The following is a 27,147-nucleotide window of genomic DNA, read 5'->3' on the forward strand; positions in this document are numbered from 1 at the left end:
GCCGGTGGAAGACCACCGACGACCGCACCATGTGGCAGCTGCTGCGCGTGAATCTGTTGCTAGAACAACCGACAATCGACACGCTTACGTTTTTCTTCATGGTTTACGTGGCTTTTTGTGTGTGGCTCTTTTTGTAGTGTTTATTTTTTCTTTTTCTTTTTTCTTTTTTTTTTGTTTTTTGTTTTTGTTGAGAGTCGACGATGGTTTGGATGGAATTAGAACTTTTTAGATGGATGATGAGGTTCATCGTTCGAGTGAGGCATAGTTGAAGCGTAGTTTTAACGGTGGCATGTACAGTGTTGTCTATCGGTTATGGGATATTTGTTACTTTTAGATGTTAGGTTTAATAACATATGTCGTGCGTAGTAGAGTATTCGACATATGGTGGAATTTATGTTTGTGTATGATGTGCGTGGTTAATAAGCTTCAATATCGTTTAGTAATTACGTATAACGAGTTTCTGATGAAAGCAATCGGTGACTGTTCCAACTTATGCTAAATCTAACAATAAACGTCCCGTGATTTCTAGACAATAGCAACTGATTCTTTTTTGATACGTATTCAGATTCCTGCTGACCCCTAATTGGTACCATGTATGAAAATTCACACGAGAAAAATTAAAGATTGTGTATAGCAAAATTCGATTCTACTTTCATATAATGCTATTTCGTTAATTAGAGTTTCTTCCTTTTCCAGTTAAGCGTTAAATAAAAATTTAAAAAATTTGATTTACAAACCAGTCGAAACGACAGGGTTCCGATTTCTTGCTTCGGCTATTGTTGAAAAATATGTTGACGCGTTTGGTGAAATTAATATTGAATTTTATCCAGATAGAAATTTGATTATATATGCCAATTTTTTTTCGTTATACTACTTTTATTATGATCGTATATTTGATATATTTGGCAATATATAGTATATCTAGGTTCCTCTTTGCAATCATAACGAACGAATATGAAATTAAAGTACCAACGTATAACTCCAGATTCAAGCGTATCGCTAACATAAAATAACAAAAATATCGTTCAAAGTCGCGACCAAAACAGGTATTCGAAAATACGTAGATCAAAAATTTGCCAACTGTTGCCAACAATTTCTCAGTAATAGTAACTTCATCAGCCAGAGAGATAAATTTGAGAACTACCCTCGAGGTAATTATTTTCGAAATTATAAAATAGATCTCGTTGGTGAATTTGTCATCAAGCAATTTCAATAGGATGTTAAACTCCCAGGTGTAAACTGCATCCAATAACATTTGTATACTAGCATCTGACCATTGAAACTAGCCTCGTCAGGATTAGACGAGACACTCATGCTAGAGCCGTGTATTTGTATTCAACTACAAATAGGAACACATCAGAATAGACACCTTAGTATCAATGTCTCATCCGATTCTGATGAAGCAGGCTGTGTATCGTCGAAATACCCACACGTAAACGCTATTGTGTTCAGTTTGTCGTGAATGCACCAAACCGTACCGGTAAATGTTAATTTTAACTGAAAAATACTTAAGCTTGCGATTTGCACGATCGAGTTTAAATAAAAGTTAAACGACTGTCAAATGTCTCAGATTATCTCAGATTGAAATGTTTCAGTATACCGTATGTCCTTATTTTTCTATACGTAATTTTGAAAATATCATATTTAAACGTACATATCGTTTTGCTTGTAATATTACTGGGGAAATGATTGTAAATGATGATTTTTCATTCTTCGCGTTGATCAACTAGTTGCGTAATAGCATTAGATACATCTGGATTTCGAAATTCTACAATGTAGGAATTGATTTTTAAACTTCGATATAGCGTTTTCTAAGCTTGACAAAAATTACGTCGAATTCGTCGAGGTAATTTTACTTCGCATAATTCTTATATTGCATTTTTATTTTTCAGATTACGTTGAGATTGCATTCAGAGAGACTGCGAGAAAGAATTTGAGATTTAAAAGACAGTCGCGAGTCGGTGAATCGTAAAAACTCGTAAGCCAGACACAATCGATGGATCTGAATACGCTGTAGAAATGAAGATAATTCGTTAGCATCAAGACCAAGAAAAAAACATGTGCAGCTGTTCTCAAAATGACTTCGGAATATCTTCATACCCGTTTCAATTAATACGCATAAAGCAGCGACCCAATTACAAAATAAGAAACACGGATCAACGTGAAATAAATGTTTTAATGATTGTGCATTCACGCTTGCCCAAGTGGCCGCGACCCTCTTCAAACGAGTTAACCTAATTTCTAATTGCCACGGTATAAATTAAGAAGTTCCGAGTTAGACTCCGAGAAATACTGAAATTCCCTTCAAATCGTTTATTCCCCTTAATCGTTCCATTTCGCTCGACTCCTTTTTAACTCTAACCGCTGGAGACCGTCTATCTACTCGCGTACACGTTTCTGCTTTTTCTTCGTCAATCTCTTATGTTTTCCTTCACGTGGCACGACTAATCTTCCGTTTCTTCTTACAGGAAATAATTCGCGCGAAAGCTTGCAAAATAATCTTGTTTGCTTTGCCCAAGGCAGATTTTTCGAAAGCTTGCTCGAATCTGTGTCACTTTTCAGATACGTACACGCGCGATATCATTGTGCGAATAACCAACCGTAAGAAGAAGAAAATAAACTTACCAATAGCTGTTGCAAACCCTGTTGTTGCTGTTGCTGTAAAAGGGCATATAACAAGTATTAGTGGACGATGATTGTACGTGAATTAAATAGAAGAATAAAATCGAAACGCAAGAAGATCGAGATGCAACGCATACCGTGCCAAGATCAATGGCCAGCTGCTTGCCAAAAGTACGAAGTTAATAGAATCAATTGTAAAGAAGGAAGCTCACCCCAATAATAGCGTTCAGCTCGGACATCGTGACTTGCTTCGCCCTCTCTACGGCATTGGCCACCTGCTGCTGATGCTGCAAGCCATGCTATCATTATCGCGTCGTTGTCACTCTCGATCGTGAGATTGTACGGCACACGTGCCAAACAGAAAGTCAAAGACTCACCTCTTGTGCCAGGAATGGGAGTAGCTGGACGATTATCGCGTTCAACCTCTTAGCGATCTCGGTCTGCAAAATGGAACAGAAACGCAACATCAGAGAAAACGCGTTACGATCGATACGTTTGACACTTTCCAACTTTCCTCTCGCGTGAAACATTGTAGTACGTTTAAAGAGCTCGTTGGAAAATGGAAAATGTCTGAAGCGCGAGATGACGTTGCAAATTGACATTGTGACGCTACAATCGATCCTTCATTGGGTCTAACTTTTCAATTTTATTAAACCTCTCTGCAATTGTTTAGATACAATACCTTTCGAAAGTTACCTATCACTCGACGTTTAAACAGAGGTAGTTTGAACTTTTTTCATATTATTCAATGAGAGTGTCGATTTCTATATATTCCATATATTCTTTATATTCAGTATCAGTGAAAGATATCACGATTAATACAGTAAAACATCGATTAATGGAAGATCGAGGAATGAAAAAGAAAGAACGAAAGACAAGCGTGACAAAGCGAAACAAATTATCACGTTTTTATCATAAATTTTCTATTCCCGTTTGATATTACTATTTGTAAAATAACTTAGAGTACAGGATTTTCTCTTCTACGAAAATGAAGTTGTCGAATTATCAAGAAAATTTAATCGTCGCAGCAGCGTGTGTCATGACCAGTTGCTTGTGCTTGGTTGCATGATCAATTAATATTCTACCGTATTAAACTTCTTTTTTTTTCTTTTTTGATCGAGCTAGCTTCCTTATCCTTCGATAATCTTAAAATTGACGGAACTTTGTTTCTTTCGATTTAACTTAATATCAACACAATTTTAATTGGGAAAATAAGGATTAATTTGAAATCACAGTAATCCAATAAACCTATTTAAAATTAAATTGGAGGCTCACGTACTACTGAACTATAATCTGCATTTAAAGCAGATTATCCCTTACTTTTGACCGACAATGTATATTTAACCCTTTGAACGTTTAATCCACACGTTGAACAGGCAAGCTAAAACGCGGCAGAATGTTTAGTCCGACTATGATTAAAGCAAACGATAGACTGTGTAAAAAGTTCAAATGCAAATTGTAACGTGACAAATGTACGCATTAAAATTATCAAAGATACAAAACAAAAACTTTCTACGTATTTCGTTATGCGCACACTGCTTACAAAATCAATATCTTTTAATCATATTAAACGAATCGAGGCTGTAGTATCGTACTTTAAACGTCGCACAACACAGATCAATTTTATCGTATCGTCGTAAAATATTTTTATAAATACGTATTGCGTACGACATTTGTAACAAAATTATACCATTAATTCTCAAAGTAAATATTCTATAAATTATCAACGAATATATATCTCTGTACACGTTTTGCTCTAAAACGAATCGTAGATACGCTAGTAACTTAGCTTGTAGGAAATTACGTAAAAAAAGAGTAGAAACTGAAAAATACCACCGTTTCTTTATTAACTATTCAACCTTTTTAAAATTTACCTCTGTGATATTACGAAGCTGCGTATACTTCGTATGTTTAACGTAATTAGTAAAAAAAATTCTTTCACGCAACTCTACAAATATATAACAAGATAATAGAATAAAGAAACGACGAACATGTTCCTAAAAATTAGTCAACTTTTAAATGGTTAACGCAGAGGTTATCGAAAACGTCTGCATAACAGTATCCCTGAATTAACAAATAAATCGATAAAAGAGACAAAGGGTATCGATTTTTTAATAACCATTTAAATGTCTCGGTCTATGGTATCCACGCATCAATTTTACAAATACTCGTCTACCGAAATAAGGAAATAAAAAAACACATTGTATTACATGTTCTTGGACTTTCACAAACTTTCAAATGTTAGCACAGAGATCGCCAAATAAAAGTAGCCCAGCAACGCTGATTCGACTTAATAAATAAATCCACAATAGGGACAAGGTGTATCAATTGTTAATAACCATTTACATTTCGCTGAAATTGTAACGTTCACGCTTTAATCGTTTGACATAAAGCGCGACAATGTCGGAGCATAGTCACAGCCAATAGGCTAATAAGCGATCAAACACGATGGTATTGCTTCCTATGGTTTATGAAATACAAAAAAAAAGCTAAAAACAAAAGACAAACAGAACAGGAAAAAAGGGAAGCAATAATAGAGTTTAATATCGCGATATGCAGAATCTCAATGCGCGCATCCCCGATAACACGACGAATTAATTGAAAAATCGAAGAGCGGGCAGAGCGGGTAGAGCAACGAGTCGCGAAAACAGCCTGCAAACGTCATGAAATTCGGGGTTAACGTTGCGGCAACGATCGTACGACACGTGACGAGCGTTTAGCGGGCACGTGAACCCGGCTTGTCCTGCACCACAGTTTCCGAAGGCGGAATAGAGTCACTCGTTAATGCTCGTCGATCAAATCGATTCACGATTACATCGATGGCCACGTGACGCGTTCACAATGACTACAAAAGAAAGGGGACGAACGCGACCGGAGAAACGTCATAAAACTCGTTTCGATATTGAAACGCTTCATAATCATCGGATGCTGAAATATCGAGCGCACCTTATTTCGACAGGGTCTTTTTCACCGCGTAATTCTACTGATTTCCGTCATCCTGCAACCTGATTGCTCGCTTGCTTCGAGCGTGTGTCCTTGTATCTCGTTGAAATATTTTAATAGCAACGTTTTTAACAGGATACGAAGTCACAACCTCTTCTCAATGCTTCCATGTGAATTTACTTCGAATATATTTTAAACGTTTACGAATCAAAATTTGCAGATACTTTCGTAAAGTGTACGGTGTCTGAGATTTTGTTAATTCTAATTTTTCTTGCTGTATCGCGCGATAAATGCAAGTGAAAGGATCTTCCAACTTCTTGTTGTTTTCTTCCTTTTTTTTTTTTCAGCATTTTAATCGTACAGTCCCACGCTACATATCCGAAAGTATTTCATAGAGACGGACAAACAGCAAGAACACTTATCGAACCGCAAACAGTTGACACACCTATATCGAATCACGGCTAACAAACAGCAGCATCAGGCGTACGCGTCTATTACGCGATTTCAACAGATTAGTTTCAATAATTCAACGAATGCGATCAAATATGTACAGTAATCAACATTACGGAGATCGACACGCAATCGGAGCATCTACTGCAAAGCGCCAATATAACGGCCTAATTGCATCGGAGCTTACTAATAACATTACCCGTGCGCAAATTAATACTCTATTTGCAGAATGGTGCTTCATCCGCGATACATTACACTTCTTTTATATTGCGTTCCATCATTCCCTGCTGTTTCGTGTCTTAACGTTACGTTTTCATGAAAACTGCAACGAAATCGGCGTTTTCAATTTCCATTTGCAAGAATAAACACGTACCATACGTTTAGCTTTTGCCTGGACGATTTTCTTCCGAACAAGCGTGTTCGTGTCGGCTATTAAATCTTAGGAATAACACGCTGAGAAATTTGTCGAGTAATTTATTACTTAATTAATTATCTTCAGTTTTATAAATTAAGATTCCACGAAATCTATTCACGTTCTTCGCAACGAAATCATAATTTCTACCATAAATATCGTTAGACTTTAAAGATATCGACGACCAAATGGAGAAGCATGCACCAAAAAAAAAAAAAAAAAAAAAAAAAAAAAAAAAAAAAAAAAAAAAAAAAAAAAAAAAAAAAAAAAAAAAAAAAAAAAAAAAAAAAAAAAAAAAAAAAAAAAAAAAAAAAAAAAAAAAAAAAAAAAAAAAAAAAAAAAAAAAAAAAAAAAAAAAAAAAAAAAAAAAAAAAAAAAAAAAAAAAAAAAAAAAAAAAAAAAAAAAAAAAAAAAAAAAAAAAAAAAGAAATAAAAGAATAGAAACGAAAGATACAGGAAAATGAAACGTACAAACGCAATTTAATCCACATATTTTACCGCGAATCACACGAATCTCTAAATATGAAATTCAAAATGCTACGGAAGATTACGAATCGCATGTTTCGACAAAACGATCGTTTCGATCGAATTGTTCATTGACAGGAATAAGAAAGCGGTAAAACAGAATTTCCGAGAAATTTCTTAGGATCTCGATACCCGCGTTCCTTTTATCTCCGTTCCGTTAAGTCGATCTGGAACTGAACGATCTTCGGCTTACTCGCACCGCGACTGTTCGAAATATTCATGATTTTCGTATGTCGCGAGAGTAGCGGGCGACGTCGCAGGGGCGCGTCTAAAGCTTCGATCCGAAAAAATGTCATTATTCCCACGGGGGACAGAAAGATGGAAAACTGCCGCGTCCACGTCAGTTCGATTTCGGCCTGGGTCCGAATCCGGGAGGTGGCGGAGAAGAAGGGTGCGCGGTGAAAAAAAGCCTGGACGAAAAAACCGACAAAGAGAAGCCGATAGACAAAGAGAAGCGGAGAGACGCAGATAGAAAAAAGCGGAAGTCCAACGAACAACGGAGAGGCAGGGAACACGCAAGCGAGACGGAGAATACATCCCGAAGAGAACGATGGAAAGGGAGAAAGAGGGTTAGAGAACGGCGATGAACGGGAGACGAGGAGAATTTACGCGCGGCGCAGCGGGGCGACGCGGCGCAAGTGTTGTCCGGTACGAAAAAATGGTTATTCCTTCTCGAATGTGCCCGATGCACATGCACATTTTCCCGCAGAACGGATGGTCCGAGGGTGGAGGAGGCGTAGGAGGTGGTAAAAGAGAGAGAGGAGGTGGAGAAGCAGGGGAGAGATTGAAAGAGAGAAGGGGAAGAACGAAGAGGGTCGCGGTGGATATAGAAGAGGGTGGTGGTAGCAGGGGTGAAAAAAGGGTAGATGGAGGTGGCCGAACGGCAGGAGGAAAGAGGAAGAGGAAGAGGAGGTAGAGAGTAGAGGAGGAGGAGGAGGAGGAGGAGGAGGAGGAGGAGGTAACATTGAGATTAGCAACGGGTAAAAAATCGATGTCATCGCCCCCAGCCCACCGCACCCTCGTTTCGCTCGCTCAACTCAACCCTCTGCTACCCCCGCAGGGCTAAATAAAAGAACTCGAATACACGACCCCTGGAACGCGTACGTGTACGTGGCCGTGGATATCGTATACGTGTAAACCTGCACACGCTGGCACACACACACACGCGCGCGCGCACGTCCGTAGGTCGACATGCGTGTGCCGCCCAAGGTGCTCGTGTGTGTACGCGCGCGCATCACCGGAATATGTGTATATATGGACGGGGCCGAGTGCTGGAAAAGCGAGCCCCGACTACCGAAAGAGAGAGAGAACGTGAGAATCCCGGGGAAGGGAGCAAGTAGAGAGAAAAAGAGAGAGAGAAAAAAGAGGAAAAGAAAAAGAGAGAAAGAGAGAGAGAGAGAGAGAGAGAGACGCGAACGCACGCGGATAGATAGACGTATATATACATGGAGGCAGGAAGAACTGGAAAGGCAGGGTGAGTTATATGCAATTGGTCAGCCTGCACATTTTTTATCGGACGCCGGGCGCACCCGCGATGGGAAATGGTAGTTACTCTTGTATCGACGAACGCCGACGGCGATACGAATATTCTTCTCGCTGAGGGACGACCTTCCGTTTTCCAACAGGCCAAATTCCAAGAATATACGGTTAACCCTACTTAACGCGTTTAATAACGCGTTTAATATCGCGTTTAATATCCCGTACATCTCGCGTATCCTATCGTTGAATCTTCTGCTCGAGCTACCTACGTTTCCAAGATATACGAGATACACCACCGATGGTACGCATATGTACCTAGAGCTATTTAAAACTCGGAGACAATGCGAGACTCGATGTGTTAATTCGCAACGCGTCAAACGAGTATTAAAAACAGGGGACCCTGTTTTGGGCGTAAGTCGAATGATTTTAAACGACTGTCATCGTACCACGATTTCACGAGTACGACGAGACGCTTGCCGTTCTCTGACTACGAAAATACTGAAATTTCCTTGACAAAGAATCGGCAATAAATTTATTAGTAAATTGTTCGGCGCGCGCTAATACAAAGCCGTATCATTAAGCGCACGATGTTTTGCGTAGCGATGGAAAGTCTGCGGCGTGACGGATTCGCGGCATATTGCCATAGATCGTGGCTTAATTGAGCAGGACACAACGAGCACGCAGCCGCCCCGAGGACGAGCCTTTCAATTAAGCGATAAGCGTTATCGGATAGGTGTGCTGCGAACCTATCCAACGAGTTCTCGTTGGCTGAACGAAGCAAGAGCGTTACGTGCCAGTCTCGTCGCTTGTGCATTCTTTCTCGACCCTCTGCCAACCCTTACCCTCTTACCCCTTTTAAATCTCAACCCCCTACCCCTTAACGCGAGCCAGTTTATCCTAGTCCGTGCTTTCTTTCATATTTTCCTTTTTCACAGTCGGCTGCGCTTTTTATTATCTTCCTTTTTTTTTCATTCTCGCTCTTTTTTTCTTCTTTTTTTTTTTAAGCGCCACGCCATTCGGAAAAATCTCATTTCCGATGGAAATCACGATAGCGTGAAGCACGGCGTCGCTTGTTGTCGAAGCACCCTTGAAAATCAAAACAATCGACGGAATCGAGAAAGAGAGAACGATTAATCAGAGCTAAGAATGCCCGTTTCGATGGCATTGTCGTCGTGTTTCCAGCCAGTGGAGTGGCCGTTCTTCGAGGCGCGACTCCGGTAACTTTTAACTTTATCGAATGCCGCTCTCTCTTGCCTACGAGCGCGTGGTTCGCGTCGTGCTAATAAAAGTTTTTACCTCTGCTACAGACGTAACCTCGGCCCCATGGCCTCGCGTAAAGGATTTTTCATCCGGCTGTTTTATCGTTCGACCGCTAAGGAACTCGATAAAGTAACGTTTAGTTACCGATGCTAAAACGTATTTTAATAAAATGCTTTCCGTATTTCCGTTGGAAATGAAGTACTTTGATTTTGAAGCTGGTGACAATTAAGGGGAAGCACGATAAACGAGACACAAAGAAAAGAAGCTTGCGATTGTAATGTCTTTCATAATGGATTTTTGGATTTTCAGGACAGAAATTAAATTAATTTGCGTCCAACTTCAACAGTTTGTACGGCATTAATATTTCGTTTGCGAGGACAAGCATAAGTAATAAAAACAATATTACTTAACTGTAGAAGCGAAGCAATATTACATTTGCTAATAACGTTAACTGTTAGAAAGTAATACAACGTTTCTCGTTACCTACGTCACGAACGTCGAATATTTTATTTTATAGCGGTAAAACGAAAGAATTTTTACCAAAGATAATATCAGATAATAACATCCACTTAAACATTACGATTAACTATATTGTTCGATGAAATAATTATACGCAAATGTAGAAAGCGATGAGGTGAATAGAATCGATCTTCGCTGAACTAGCGTTAATATATTTTCAACAGAGTATCTTTTTAATTAAAATGGTAAGGATTCTAGAGCGAATATTTTTCATGCGCTATTTCTATTTTCAAGACAGCGGACTTTTGATCGTCTCCGCCGTCCGATTTAGTCGACACTCGAACGAATGATTTTAGAAACTAACTAGTAATAAATAAATTCAACTATCGTAAGATCTATTAAGAAACTACGTGATACAACGATGCTGGTCCTGTCAAATTCTCAACTTGCCGCGTTTCTTTCCCATTTTTATGATTACATTGTAAGAATCACGAGTATTTATTTTATTAAAGAAAAAAAAATAATGATATATATGGTATGAAATTAATAAAAAGAAAAACTGGTATTTAGATTCGAAATATTATTTATCTATGGTCCCTTAACACGACAGACAGACACGGTCTTGCGAGCAGCGATGCTGGCACATTTTCAACGAGTCGTAAATCAACAAAATAACCGCGTCGCCCACACCTCCTGTACAACATTAAATTACATGAAATCACATCAAAGTAAAAGTCTCGGGTAACACGTAGCGAGATCTATTATATCAAATTCCACCATTAAATCACGACCTACCTTCATACGATGGAATTAATAATTTACCGGCACAATGATTCCAAGCTGTAGAAAATAATAGGAAATATATCGAAAGATAATTCTACCGCACATCCTGTATAATACTCTTCTATTATCCTATTGTCCTCTATACGCATCACGCAACTTTCTTCATATAATTCTCAAATAAATCTCGTACGATCCATGACACACGATAAACACGTTTAACGCGTAACGATGCGACAGTATCGCGCAAGAAATCACTCGCTCCCCGTCTCTGCCTAATTTCCAATAATTCCATCCCTCGTGGCCTGTCTTCGATAAAAACAAAAAATCAGCCGCTGATCGATTTCCTAACTCGCTAACTACGCCATCCTGTCTGCAGCATATTCGCAACCGTATACCATGGTCGATTCCTCTAAGTATCCGTGCACGTGATCGCATGGGTGGCTGGCGTCGGTGAGCGCGTGTATAGGCCGCGTTGTACAATTATTCGAAGAGCGTGGAAGGGATCGGCGAAAGGAGAGAAAGAGCCGGGCATAAGAACTGGGACATTGCCAACAAATTCGAGTTAGTCGAGTAGCGAGTGGTAAAGTGGTGGTTGCGGGCTCGAACGGGCCGAGTGGGAGGCAAATGTCGACTTGGGGCGGTAAGAGGGACGTGGAATGGGGGATGGACACGAAAGAGGGTGGAGAACAGAAGGGAAAGAGTGGAAGCAGCGTCACAGGACTAATGGGAGCGAGAGTGACAGAACGAGAAGGATGAAATCAGAGAGACTCGCCAACGGTGCCGTGATAAAAAGGGTAAAAACGAAAGGGGGAAGGTTGTCAGAGAGAACGAGGGATAGAAAGAGAGAAAGAGAGGGAGAGAGAGGCAGAGATGAAGAGGGAGAGGTCTAACCTCGTAGAGGAAGATTGTTTTCATTCGGTGCTCAAATTGAAAAGGAACGAGGACCGAAGACCGCGATTCGAAAGCCGGCTAAGTGCCGGAGACAACCAAACGGAGGGTGATTTATTCTCTCTCTCTCTCTCTCTCTTCCCTCTCTCACGTTCTTTCCACCAACTCCTCTACCTAACTTCCTTTTACGCTAAAACGATGAAACAGAGAGAGGGAGCGCTGAGAACGGGAAGCTTGAGATTCGTACAAGTGGCAACGTAATCAATTTTTTTTTCTTTTTTTTTTTACGCATTTTAATTCGCGGACGGAGGGTGCGAGTGACCGAGGAATCGAACCCGCTATGGTTTTCGGATTCTTATATCGCGATCTATCTGACGTTTCAACCGATAGCTTTCATAGCGTGGTTTCAAAGTTTTGGCATAAAAATGAAACGAGAGGTTACACGCGTTGACTGATAAATAGCAAGACGAACGTTATCGCGTCGTGACAATTTTTGCTTTTATCGCAATTAAAATATTCGACACGAACTGTTGCGATTATCGGTATCTGTTAGATAAAGTAATATGACTAGTATATTCTTTGCATTTCTACTTTTGACTAACAACTTTTTGTTTCCTCTCTTTTCTCTTTTTTCATTATTTGTAAATTTGATAATATTTCTAAAAGCTTTTATACATCTCACGATACATCAACTAGAAGTTAGCGGCAACTGTTTTATATTTTTCTCGAACTTAAAAAATCCTTTGGATAATAAAAAAGAAATACGATTGGATCGAAAATAAAAGAAAAGACGCGACAGGGTTAAGGGGATTGGCAAGAATCGCGTATAAAGTAATTACCCGAATAATCGTAGATAACTGGATGGAGAATCGAGCGCGAATATTTACACTAACAGTTCGATTGACAAAATCTAAATCAATTTTCGTCTCGTTCTATTTTCACCGGCATAGTGTAAATACTATAACTGTAAAAACGAACCCTTACGATACAACGATGAACTGATCGGACACGTTCGATAAATTCCACGGGTTTATCTGTTTGCTTAAACGTTCGCGATTAATAAAAAAATAAAAACAGAAAGAGGAAAGGAAGGAGAGAAAGGGAAAAGGTGAATTCGGTGGAAAAATCGGCGATCTTCCATAATCACGCTAGCGCAACCGTTATCACGGCTAATTAACCGATCGCCAAGAACCAATAACTTTTCATTTCTCCTTTAATTAGCGTTAGAAGGCTGGAGAGCCGGTCCAACCGTGTTACATCGGCGTTCGCAGCAATTTGTCGTCGCGCGCCGATACGCCCGAAGGGGATTGATTTCGTGGCGACCGGCGATTTTCCGTTTCCTACTCTTACTTTTATTGCCCTCCTATGAGTTCATTAGCAATTATACGAGCGTATCGAGTAACCACTTATTCTCATTTGCCCCGACACAAAATAGTATATCGTTTCCAGGCGTTCGAACGAAGCTTGAAACAAACGGAGACCTTCGTTGAAGCACGTTATTTTTTTCGATCGCGCGATTTTTATCGCGTTAACGTCGTTCAGCCGCGCAATAACGCGCACAGCGGCTCGTGAAAGAATTCCAACACTTGTACAAACCTTCTATGAATATATTAGCCGTTCGGAGTCCACGTTGTTCAGCTTGGTGCACAGAAAAACCGATCAGGCATAAGAATCGTTTGCTTAAATTCATCATGAAATTTATGCGTTTCTGTCGTCTCGTTATGATAAATAAGCTTATGGTGGTAATTTCTTTCGGAAGAGGTATATCGAGATAATGGAATAATCGCCTCGGCGCAACGTATGTGTCGATAATCTATACCAGCCAATCTATCAGAAGCTTATTTATGCTTGCTGGTAAATTGCCTAACATGGAAAGTTGCGAATCGCAACTTGTTCCGAGTTCCAATTACATCGATAAAATTGTATTTCCACGGAGGATACGCGTGAACTTTTCCAATGTAACGCGGACCAATATGACGTAACGATATCCTGCGCCCGTACATCCAGCCATCGCAAGGTTAAACACAATCGTTGATCGCCTAACGAGTCGATTAACCGGTACACGTTTTAACGGTTACGTATCAATTCGAAGCGCAAATCGTACACGGCAATAACAACGCGGCTATAAAGCATCCTGAGCTAACTAGTTTGCCACTTGAGCCACCGGACGCAATTTCGCGCCGATTTAATGGTGGACCGGCCTATTCGACGACGCGACGGCCCTATCCCTACCCTGTCCCCAGGCTTGCACCCCATTAAGCAACGCCCCTGGGTACAAGGGTGAGAAATGATCGGCCGCTAATGCTAATGAATATCAGCTCGTCGTGTCAGGGAGGGTTGTTTGGGAGTTTAGGACTCTCTTCCCCATCCTCCGTTTCACAATGTAGAGGGAGAGAGGAAGAGATAGAGAGGAAAAGAGAGAGAGAGAGAGAGAGAGAGATCTAGGTAGCTCGCGTGCAACGAGGGGTCGTGGTCGCTTTTAAGAAAATTGCTGACAGAAGGGGGATGTGGCCCAGTGTTTCCCCTAATTAGCCAAAATTACACGATTTCCCGGACCAGATGCGTCGTCACCCCCTTTTCGTTTTTGTGATCCGTGACTACGGGGCGGCCGCTAGACACCATCAGGATCGGCCGGCATATTCCGAACTTAATTAACGAGAAATCTTTTGATCCTTAAACTCCTACCCTCGTTGGCGCGGTAGCGCGATAGAAATCAGGCCGACGTTCTTTAAGCGGCCGCCGCTCCGGCTTAACGTCTCTCGTTCGGGAAACTTCACCGTATACGTTTTCGGCTACCTTACGCCAGAGATAAAGAGCTCTTCCTTTCAGCTGCGTGAATATGAATGATAAAGCGCCGAAAGAAATTGTTTCGACGGAATTCTCGCTTACCTGCTTGTGCATCTCCACGTTTAGGCCGTAAGACATTTCGTAGTACTGTAACAGAAAGAAGCAGAGATATTTTATTATCGCTTTTTATACACGTTCGTGCGTCGTGATCAAGCTACGTGGTAATATTCGTGAGATTGTTGGTTGATCGTTTTGGGCCGAAAAATCGCGACATTCTGATTCGATAGCCTCACTTTTTCACGATATGTTATTTTCATAGCGTGTGAACATATAAAAGTAGAGGTTAATACAATCGAGACAGATCGTCGAATTTTAATACAACGGTTGCTGTATCGCTCTTTCTGAGAAAGGAAGGTTTACAACTGAAATTGCAAAAAAAACATATTTTACATGCATGGATATGTAGAATTACGGTTTACTGTTTCTCAAGCGCCTGTTATCGTTGTCTGTTTCACTTAAAGTAAATAACAACGACGATCTGAAACAGCCATTATTTCAAAATTCTAATTCAAACAGAAAATATCATTTCATCGTTAGAAGAAGTTTAATCCTACTACGATTTTCGAACGTTAATACGTCTGAATCTCGATCCAGTTTTAACCAAAGACAAAAAGTCTAGAATCGCTATTTTAAGAAATTCAACAGCAAGTAAAAATAATCTGTTCGAAATCTAAGAACTTTTCTAAAGATAGAAAAATACGAATCGATCGAAGATGAGCCGAAGCAAGAGTTAACTACGACGATCTTTTGCACCGATCATGTTGTACGATAGATTAACAATGAATCCTGTCAACGTTCGATGGCCCTGGTTAGGAGAATGAGCGAAACGTTGGCGAGATCGGAGTTCCAACCGGCTCCCTGTCCTTTCTTTCATTAGCGATACTTAACTTCTGTTTCTTCACAATATCGTTTCAGACGCTCTAGAGTTTTCACGAGAAGCAGGGAACCCGGTTGGTACAAAACTTTTAATAAATACAACAGGCTTCTCGTAAATCTCGACGAAACGAGAACCACCGTACCACTGTTTCCTTTCCTGTTCCCTTTCACTCCTTTCTTCGCTGTTACGAAGCTAGCGTACAAAAGAAAGGATCATTACAACGTTCTCTCGCGAACGAGTCGGATCAACCGACCACTTTTGTCCCTTGAAGGCGCGAGACTCGCATGCTGCCTCAGTCGAGCATTGCCCAAGGTTCAAACTGACCTAACGTCGAGACGAAAAAGAAAAACCACTTTAGCGGTAGAATTTGGAATGTTAATCCCTCGTTGGTAGGTTGGTATGGAAACTGACGAGGAGATTTTTGTTTCAAAATATTTTTTCTTTTTCGGTCATGATCCTTTCTACGTAGAAACTGAGTTCTTGAGAACGTACAAGGATTATCCGAAGAGTATTCTATCATTTTGAATATTCAGAGAACGAATCGAGCGACGAAAGCTAACAACCATTCGAAAGAAATTTTACAGATGTTTATGCGAACACTTGCTGTTCCGTGGTGCTATACGATCGATAGCGAAACGTCATCGAGCGAGTTTTACCGATTTTCGATTATATGATCGTTGTATTGACAATGCCCTGAATATACACGATGAACCGTAACGCGATCGTTGCATCGATAAGAGTAGTGAGATTTTCAAGTATCGACAAGATATTACGTCATTTGAATTTTTAAGTAGGAATTAATTAAGCGCAAAGCGTAGACCGAAGTTATATTGCGATCAACTTTACCTGGGTCAACGGTTCTACCTTTTTCCAAAGTTAAAATTTCATACAAGTCCACTTCTTCCCAACGTTCGTTTAGAATCAGCCACCCTTACTTTTTTACGATTAAAAAATTATTATTGGATATCCGCTGTATCGAATCTTTATCGTTTATCGTTTATTAATAATCTCTAGATTCTAAATTATCGTAATCCTAATTATTAATTATACCTCGTAAATCCTAAAACTATTTTTCAACTCGCCCCAATATAAAATCTTGTCCGTCTTAACGACAGAGGTTACATTATCATCGTTGCAAAATTTCGCGTATTATCTTATCCGCGGTTCTTCGAATTGTGCCCGTTTGAAATAACGCAACGTTAACGATCGTATATCGCCCACGTAATACACGAACGAAAGCAATAAAATTAATCCACCATTTGCCAAATACTTTCCACATCGGATTTTACAGCCGATGCTTCTATAACAACTTAATCCGCGTCAAGCGGCAGTTGCGTATTTAATCAGATAAATCGGGCATATTCCAGCGTGCTTTGTAATGGAGGGAGAATTAACTTCAGCCGGCTAGTTATGTAACGAGTATTTCACCCCACCGGTTGAGGGCTAAAATTGATTATCGACGACGCCAACGACCGAATAAATTATCCTGTGTTTCTCTGCCGCGACACGATCGATCGAGCTAAGGTTTCATCGTCGGTGTCTACGAAAAACTTGCTTTTATTTGTCGCGTGAAACCAACGCCGTCGAGATCGTTCGTTGAACGTTAAGCGAGCCCCGTTAATTTCCAAGTATAAACAGCAGCAGAAGCGAGAAGAGATTTTTCACGAGACGAGTAAACTCGCGACAAGATTCTCTCGCAACTCGAACGTCTTCAATTGGGTTAACTACATACAATTCGTGGGTACGGCCGCCTGATCGTAAATTGGTTAGTAGCTGAAGTCACTCGAGTACCAGCCACCCGCTCTGGGACGCATTACAGCACTGACACGATGATTCCGTGACGCGTTATATGTAGCACGCTCGTAAAAATGTTTGAGTAGGAGGCGCATGGAACGAGGATCGACAGAAACGGAGCGAACTACACAGATATGCAAATTCTTCGATTTGTACCTGTTACGTAATTAATTTACGGCCACGTGTTTTGCGAAATACTTGTATAGATTATCATCGAACGTTTCCCGATGCTACTTGCAAGCTTCCAAAGATGCCGTTTCAAGAAGCTGAGCGCTTTATACAGAAACGAGTATCTGCTCAAAAATACTTAAAAAAAATTCCTAAATACCTAACGGGTTTCTCTCTCTCCGCTTTCCTTACACTTTACACTTCTTTACATTCTTTCTTCTGATTTCTTGCTTATTTCTGTCCTGCGTTTCTTCCTCTCTTTCTTCTTCCGCGCATTCCTTTCTTCCTATCTTCTATCCCCCTTTCTTCCTCGCGCTTCTTCGGTTTCTTCTATTTCGGAAGTTCGGTAAAATATTCTCAATACAAATTATTCAAACGTATTCCTTTGTGGGAAAACATTCACGCGAACGAAGCGAGCTTTGAAGCAAAATTTCTAAACGAAAGAACGAATAATCTCGCCTGCGCGATCGTCTCGCATAAAAATCTAGATCGTATCGAAGTGTGGAATATAACGAACGGTATCGAACGAACGATGTCTTTTATAAACATTACGGGAAGGAGGCACAAGTCAAAAGCGATAATCCCTAGGTAGGTTGGAACAGAGGTAAGCTGGTAAGCACGAAGAGAAAGCAAGGGTCACGTCCAAAGGCTGGACGGGGGTTCGATCCGGTCGGTGTTCCGCTAAAGTGCATCGTATCATACGATTGGTGAGCGCGCTTGCGCGATCGTAAATCGGTTAGTGACTGTCGCTTAGCGCTGCGTGTCCGCCTTTAGCCCCTCGTTCCAGGACGAATGGCTTCAGGGGGTAAGGGGGTTGGCTTTGGCCGTCGAGAGAAAGCATACACGTAGGTCGAGAGATAATACTCCAGGGAGATCGATAACATCGACCACGGAAATACACCGACTTAATAATGCAGCCGATAATCACGATGAAAGAGCACGATGACGATGGCAGAAGTAACGGTAAGAGAAATCGGTCGGTCTCTAAGTACGACTTCTAACGCGTGTTTTCACAGAGACCTTGCCTTCCTCTGCAACCCGCTTTATCGTAATATCAGTTTTGTCGGTGAGCTGGATGCCGCCCTCTCGTCGTCCATTATCTAAGTAGATCGACAATATGCGAACGGTTACGATTATTATACAAGCGATAGCTAAGTGGAACGCGACACGTGATCCGTTTCGATATTGGATCTATGTTGCGAGCGTAACAATCGCATTACGTATTGGTCGTTGTTGAACGTAGGGGCGGAAGCATTAAGTAAAAAGTTAAATATATCGCGTAATAAACGACAGGAGCGACAGAAACGACAAAAATGCGTTTGATCGTCGATTAGAAGTTACTCGAAATATTTATGATTTGTGAGAATGTGTCGGGTCCCTGGTTTCTTATGATCCAACGATTATTAGAAGAACGTAAGACTATAGCGGGGAAACTCGCCTAAAACGCAAATTTCAAGATGCTAGATATAATATACGTAGAATATCACACTACCATGCAAACATGTGGTTATGGGTAAAAAAAAGACGTGAAACTTTCATTGATCCTTATTTTCCATTCTTTCTAACCGAGTACTACATTGGTCGCTAGCTGTCTTTTAATACAGCAACGATTCCTAGCCGAGCTGTTTGATAATTGATACTTTCCTTCTTCTTGATTATCAGCCTGTATTATAGCAGTTTAAGGTTAACGTTATTCATTCTCCGCATTTTATCATTAGCGAGTATGGAAATTAATTTGTGATAAAGATGACACAATCGCGACATCAGCGACAGGACGCAAATATCGTAACACAAACACGTGCGCGAAGAAATTGCAAAATAGACTAAATGACTTCTTGGCGATTAATTATTAACGAGACTGATCATCCGCCGGAAGGCAGATGAATTTTAAATGAACGCAATCAATTAACCTGCCGGCGTATTATGTGACGGTAGAAACGGAAGAACACCGTGGAAAAAAACGGCGCCAGATTAAATATAACTTATTCCACGTTCGTTCGCGATAGAACGTTCAAATAGGAATTAACAAATCGTTTCTCGACCGAGTTAATCGGTCCGGATCGATATCGTACCGATTAAAAATGTCCATTTTATAAAGCAACTTACACTTATCGCGAAACATATTACCGCTATGTTTGTTCAACTGTTACATCAAAAAGATATTATTATACGTATCACAACGAAAGCAACGTTCGATAAATATGCAAATATATTTTATTTATTCCACGTGATCAAAATTTCAAAACCACTCTACATTTACATCGCGTCCAATTACGCGAGATACATTTTGAAATTTCGCATTATGAGACGAGAAACAGACGTAAGACATTCCGCGATACAGTTAGTTGAGTGTACGGGCGAGTATACTCTGCTTATACGTCCCTTGTATAGTTCGACGAAGATTTGTTATAAAACATACGTTCATCCGAAACTTAACTCGCTTATCACGACGCACAGAACTCGTACGCAACTCGTCAGCCAACCATTTCGAAACACCCTGTATATAACACGGAATAGATCGGTCGATCGTATAGAATATAAAAGACAGAAAATCGTATCCTTCGAAGCGATTATCGATGAGAGAGAGAGAGTGAGAGTGAGTGAGTGAGTGAGTGAGAGTGAGAGAGAGAGAGAGAAGCCATCCTAAATTGCGCGTTATCGACATCCTGGACGGGAATTAATTCGATTCGTGACGTAATAAAATGCTTCTTGGCCGCATCGCGGAACGTATATTGGGTTCGTTGGAAAGTCCGAAACACGAAGAAAAGAGTTCGCCGGGCCAAGTCGATAATCGGATGAAGAGAAACTGTCGGTGGTCGACAGAGGTATGGGGAGGAGGGGTCGTATCGATCTCATCTGGCAACCTTTCCTTTTCTATTTTCACGTGGTTCGGAACCCAATAATAGGGGTTGTACCGATAATTTCACCCCCTCCGGTTATTCGATATGGATCTTTTAGTAGCGAGCCTTTGCTAGGGTGATTGAACCGCCTACTCTCTTTTCCAGCATCCCCTACACTCTCGTCTATATCTTTCTGTCTACCATATATATTCTCCGTCTCTTCCCATTTCCTCTCTTTTTCAACTCCACGTAACCACTCAGCGCGCACTTTCCTTCCACCTCGTCGCTCCCCGTTTTACCTTTGTTTCTCCTTTTCATCCTTTCCCGAATGTTTTCCGCGAGTGCTCGCGCCTCGCGCTTCCGTACAATTAATGGATAATTAATCAGCCAAACTCGACCGCGACGATGCGAGAATCGCGGCGATAATCCGAGATACGGGTCGTTACCTTTGTCAGATGACAAAAAAGGGAGGGTTGAATATGACGAGGCGGGTGTGGAACAGAAGGACAGGAGACGAGAAGAGACGAGCGAAGGAAAAAATTTATTTGCTCTTGCGGTTAATTCTTGTCCTCTTCGCAGGGCGACGGGATCGTAAAGCGACGGAAAGGGATGCGCGTCGACGTAAGTGAGATCGATAGCTACGTAAAGGGAGAAGTCACAAAGTTCGCAGGAAAGAACGGTTACGACGTTGGCAGCGTTAAGAAAATTGAATAGCGAAAGACACGGTTGCCACAAAGAAAGGAAGAAAAAAGGAAGAAAAAAGGAAGAAAAAAGGAAAAAAGGAGAGAAGAAAGGAGAAGGAAAAAAGAAGGAAAAAGGGTGGGAAGGGTTTTGGTGGAAAAAACAAAAAAATGAAGCGAGAGAGAGAGAGAGAGAGAGAGAGAGAGAGACCCGGGTGAGAAGCATCGTGGTGGGGAAAAGGAAGGGTCGGTAAATTCGTGAAAACAGTTAACCCCACGGACGTCGGTGCACCGTTATGAAACTTCGTAAACGTCGGTGAAAAGGGGAGGGTGGAAAAACAAAAACACTAAATTGCACGGTAGAAACTTCAAAGGCGGAAATAAAATCTGTAAAAAGAAGCAGACGGTGAACGCAAACGGGAAAAACAAGAAGTAATCAAGAAACGTGCCCGGAGGATGTGGGTTATGTTTAATTTGTTACGCTGCGGAAAAACGAAATAGAGATAAAGAGAGGGCGCGCAGGAGAAACGGCGTGGGGGGAAAAAAAGGAAGTAGCAGAGGAGCGAGAAAAAGAGAGGGAAAATGCGGGTAATCGGGAAGTCTGCGTTTTTAAAGGGTGAAAAACGTGCCGCGCACCGACGGCAACCTGCTTTCATAAGAATATTTTTCACGTCTTTACCGGCCGTTCCTCTTCCCTCGAACTGTCGGTCCCGCGCGCGTTTCATCGGTGCGAATCGTTCCGCTTTCATAATAAAAATCGAATTAATTTCTTATCGATTTAACAACTTTTTCTAAAGTGTCAAATAAAATGAAGAGGAACGAGGAAATAAATCCGAGCGCGCACGACCCCGCTTTCTCTGCCAGATACTTTTCAGGGAATTAATTTAACGGTACTCCATCGTTTCGCGATAAAAATGGAACAACGCGCGCGGCGGAAAGGTTATTGCACGATAAAACTAAATGGATTCTTCGCGATACCTTCGAATGGACACACAGGATGATGCAAAAAAAAAAAAGGAAAAAGAAAGAAAAGGAGCTACCGGAAACCTTTCCCGAGGGAGATAATCGAGTGGTTCTTCCGTTTTCGCAGTTAATGAAACGTGCAACAAAATTATTCTCTTTCGACGATACACATACACTGGCAGATAGTATCGATCATAGGCATATAACTATATATTAGACATAGTCATCGATTAAAGTGTTTGATATACCGCACGAACTATGACGATTCGTGCATCGATTCAGAGCTGATGCGATTTAACAAAAAAAAAAAATATTCCGCAAACGTAACGAGCCGCGTCTATTGGAGAAGAATGCATCGGATAAGGACATGTCGCGAGGCGATGATCCGTGCGCTAAAGTTCTGAAAAGGACGGGAACACGGAATGTATGGGGTGGCGTAGCGAAAAGAAGAGAAACAGGAAGAGAAATTCCGAGAAGAAGATGAACGACAAGGAGCGAAAGAGAAAGAGGAAGACAGATAGCGTGAGAAAGAGAAAAAGAGAAAGAGGGAGGGAGAAAAAGTTGAAGCGGCCGCGGCGCTCGGATTTACGCGGCACGTTACCCTAATGAAAATCGCGGAGGATGAATTGTAGGAGGGATGGAAAGGTGGCTGGTTGGAATACACAGGGGTGGAATTAGAATATCAGAGACACGTTCGCAGTCTGTACATACGTTACACCAATACTCCTTCTCGTCAGGCTGTACGTATATAATACTTGTCGGTAGTTGACAAACCCTCGACATCAATTTCTCTCTCCGTCTCTAATTCCCCCCGTCTCTTTCCCTTCCCCTTTTCCCTTTGCCACCCTACGCCCCATCCCCTTCCTCTGTTGCCTTCCGACTCTGTCCTTCTCTCTGTCGCGTCCTCTCCCTTTCTACTCTTCCCGCCAACCCTCCCCTATCTTTCTCTCTTTCACCCTGTCACTCGGCTCTTCGTCTCTCTCTCTCGCTTCCTCTCTTCGTTTACTTTGGAGATATCGATTACCGGCTCAACTCTCAACCCCCATCAACCCCTCTGTCACCTCCAACCCCCCACCCCTTATCCACTCCCACTGACACCCCCTCCCCCTCAACCCAAGCCCCAACCACTCGGCCCAGCTTGCTGCTTGGTTGCTTGCACGGTGTCACATCGGTGTAGCAGTTTACAGAGATGGTACAGTTCGCGACAATTACGATCAAACGTACAGTTAACATCGGCGTACGATCTCGCGACCCGGGGATGAGGGATTGCGATGGAAGTCGTGTCGCCTAACTGCTCCGTGCTTTCGGATCGATCATTGCATGCCGCACACGCTCATCCGGCGTCATTTTTTCCACTCTCTTTTCTTTCTCTCCTCTCTTTCCTATCTCTCTTTTTTCGCCTCATCTTGTCTATGTTTCTCTCGGAGACAAAATGAACGTGTTATTGCGATATATCGAAATAATACAGGTGAGAAGAGGAGAAACGAAGGGGCTCGGCAAACGATCGCGTTGCGAGATAACGCTCGCAGACGGTGTTTCGCAGACGCGTTTAAAATAATAGAGGGCTTCCCCATTGGTGAATTTTTTCTTTTTCTCTCTTTTTTTTTTTTTTTTTTTTTTTTTTTTTTTTTGGAAAAAAGAGAAGGGCAGAGGTGAAAATAAATCCAGGACCGAGGATCGTAGCAGGGCTGTTGACCCTACTCCGCTGGGGGACGTATACGTTTTCGTATACCAGAAGGGAGGGAGCAGTTTACAGAACAGCATAACAGCCAGCGTAAAAGCACGTTCTCAAATATCGGTGAATTTATACACGCGAATAAAGCAGACGACCCGATTTCTTTTTCTTTCGCCCGCCTAGTCACCTGCCCCTTACACGAAAACCTCCTCTTCCCTCTACGCGTCCCACGAACTACCAAAACACGCGAAAATTACTTTCCAAAGGAACTGCCGGCTTAGCGTGCAACGTAAATAAAGATATAGGCAAATATTTTGCCTGGTACAATCGTAATTACGAGGTAAAAGCGCGGATCACAAGAGCAAATTGCTGACTAAACGGTAAAATAAAATAAAGATGTTCAACGTGTTTGAAAATTTCAAACGATCGAATCTTTTGGCTCGTCTATTCTTTCTCTTCTTTCTTTTTCTCTAAGTTGTTCCGATACAGTACTGGGTTATGATAATTAATACACGAATGTTTACACAAATTCATATCTTCGTACGTTTCCATGTTTTTAAAGAAACAAACCCGCAATGGAAATTTATTTCAGCTATTGAAGATTATATCGAGTATTCCTAATATTATAATAAACTATTTCTTTGATGGACAAAATATCGCTTTCTATCCAACATGTGGCCCATGAAAACGTGACCTATGGGAAATTAGAAATTCCCCTGAGCGACTTTCGAAGCGATGGAAAGGGCTCGATACGAGAGAAAAATCACGCAAGAGTACTTTTTTCAGAAAAAAAGGATGTAAACACGGAAAACGAGAATCATCGATGTAACAGTGAGAAATTTATTTCAAAAATTGTACTACGAATTTCTAAGCTTCCCTTTGTTAGATCTTTCCATCGAAGTTTAACTTTGCTCGCGATTCCCTCATATTTCAATGTTACTCGCACCACTTCTCCTTTGATCCTGTCGCATCGATTGGTCAGAGGTACGAAGGAACAACGAATTCCTGAACTGTTCGATAATAAATATTTAATAAAGAAGCGAGAAATGAAATGGACTCCCGTGGCAAATACTTTGGTCCACGTTAATGCCGCACTTTAATATAGGTAAGTCCAAGTTAAGCTCCTTACCGATGACGATACGATTAGTACGGTTGGTTGAGCTAATTGCCTTCGTGCTGATGGGAACTGAATCGAAGAGCCGGCAATATGAAGCGAGAACAATATCGATCGTTTTTCTCCATTGCCCCGTGTCGGGGAGGGTTGCGACAAAGATTACCGAGTTCAATAATGGCCCTGTAACCTCGTTGCTTATAAAACCCGATTCCGTGGCTACGATTACCCTCTCTATCGATAATTTCAACAATAGAAGCACGTGCACCGGCACAAGACTTTCGACAATTCCAGTCTGTGTATTATAACTAAGATAACAACAAAAGATGTATACTATCGGAGGATGTATCGCACTACCGTGATGTGTAATTGTAATATTTCCTTTTTATTCGATGCTTGTTTCGATTTCTACGTATAGAAACACAATAACGTTGAAATAATTCTGCATTCACAAAAGTTAACACGTCTTCGATTTACGTTCTGACAATTTTATTAACCTGGATAATTTCAACGACTTTGACAGTCGTAGGAATCTTAATCGAAGAAACTGCTGCGGTAGAGAGGAAGCTCGGCTTTCAGTCGCTTGAACAGACGAAGAAAAACCAACTGAAAGTTGATCAGAATCAAATCACTTTGCACCTGCTGTGGATTCACAGTCGACTAGCATTCGTAGTAACTTTTGCGCTTTCGAATATAAAGTCTATATCTTTCTTTCCCTTCCGATCGACAGAGCCTTCGATCTTTCTAAATTTTATATCCTAGAATTTTGATAATTTTCGCAACTTCCGTCACACGAAACTTTGTACTCCAAAGAAACACGTAACCACGCGCGATAACAGTGCGACGATTCATCGAATCCGCTCGAGTTCGTCTGAGTGTCATCTAAGCGATGTTTTCAACTGCCGCGAATAAGCTGTACTCGATACGAAGATAAAAAGACATGAAGACGAACTTACAAAGTGCCTTACCATAACGTAATGCCTCTGCATCTCGGTCTTCTCGCTGGCCAGTTTCTCGCATTCGATCTTCAGTCTGAAAAGTGAAAAGCGATTGAGGACAGAGCTAGTCAGAAATGCGTTAAAGCAGAAATCGCGCGCACTCGTTCAGGACCATTTTGTATGCGTGTGTTTGTACGTGTATGTACATGTGTGCCTAAATGCATATATATTGTATAATGTGCGTGTGTGGGTGCTTGTGTGTGTACGTGTAAATACGTGCAAGCGCATAGGGCAAGACCGCTTCCTTTCCCTTTGGGATTTGCAGCATCTTGAATTCGAGGAGGAAGAGAACGCGGTGTGTCTCTAGAAAGTAAGATCGAGTTCTCCGGCGAAAAAGCTGAAGGAATAAGAAGAAATGAGATTATGGCGGTGTTGGCGGTTGCGGCGGGCGACCCGACCACTGAAAATCTAAAAAAAAGAAGCCCAGCTATGAATAAAGGAAGAGGAACCTGCCGGGGACATTTTGGCAAATATCCGATCGTTCTACGCGTTATTTGCCGAGGAAAATCGATCGGAACGTATGGTATAAAGTTGCTCTTGGAATCGTTTTAACTTCACTCGCGCGCAATTTTAACGCGATGTATCTCGTATTTTTATTAAAGAAATACATTTTACGCGGTAACCATTATGAGTTAAATTTTGAAATAAGGTCCACGTTGATTCGCTCGAAATTGAGATACTATTTATAACTAGAGTTATTCGAATATCAAAAGTGGATCTTAATCATTCTCTGCGATCGAATTTTCATGGCCTGTGTACGTAGGTACTTTACGAGCTTCTCGGAAAGAATTGATCACCTTCGCTTTTTATACAATTCTCGCCACAAGATGACGTAAGTAATCGCGTATTTCCAGGTAAGTGAAAAAAATAACGTTCCTAATGGTCATTTTTCTCTACGTTCTAATTATCGAAGCTAATCAACGTGGCTCCAAAAATCCATACGTTTACAAATACTGTTCGTATAATGAAATTCGCCTGCCGATTGTACGAATCGTTATGTAAATTGGTATAAAAATGATTATTAAGAAAATTCATTTACGCCAGGCACAGTAGCTACGAAAGATATTTGCGCGTATCTATCTCTATTTCCAACGAAATATTCCGTTTATCCGATTCTACGTTTCATTTTTATAGTATTTTTGTAACCATATGAAGATACCTGCAAGTAACATGGAATTTAACGCGATTCGAAAACTAGTATAAACTATAACAGAAACAACGGATCCCAAATACTTTCTGTAGCCAGCACAGTACGATTTCGCATGAACTTTCGTCGCTTTGTAATGCACACTTGTATGTTGCAAGAAAGTTAATATAAAAATTCATAAAACTGCCAAAGATGATGCAATAAACCGCGCGACGATAAAAATTGC

General features: G+C 41.2%; 1 protein-coding gene across 1 annotated transcript in view; it reads right to left on the minus strand.

Moving 5' to 3' along the window:
- Positions 1-27,147, minus strand: part of LOC100744796 (protein groucho) — a 118,859-nt gene that overhangs the window by 61,671 nt on the left and 30,041 nt on the right. The window contains exons 4-9 of the mRNA XM_012380684.3: positions 25,745-25,808; positions 14,711-14,755; positions 3,000-3,062; positions 2,835-2,921; positions 2,626-2,658; positions 3-59 (exon numbers count right to left, since the gene is read on the minus strand). Coding sequence (XP_012236107.1) covers positions 3-59; positions 2,626-2,658; positions 2,835-2,921; positions 3,000-3,062; positions 14,711-14,755; positions 25,745-25,808 — 349 coding nt within the window. The remainder of the gene's footprint in view (positions 1-2; positions 60-2,625; positions 2,659-2,834; positions 2,922-2,999; positions 3,063-14,710; positions 14,756-25,744; positions 25,809-27,147) is intronic.

Source organism: Bombus impatiens, unplaced genomic scaffold (genome assembly GCF_000188095.3).
Source record: "Bombus impatiens unplaced genomic scaffold, BIMP_2.2 scf_0106, whole genome shotgun sequence".
In the NCBI taxonomy this organism is placed as follows: Eukaryota; Metazoa; Arthropoda; class Insecta; order Hymenoptera; family Apidae; genus Bombus; species Bombus impatiens.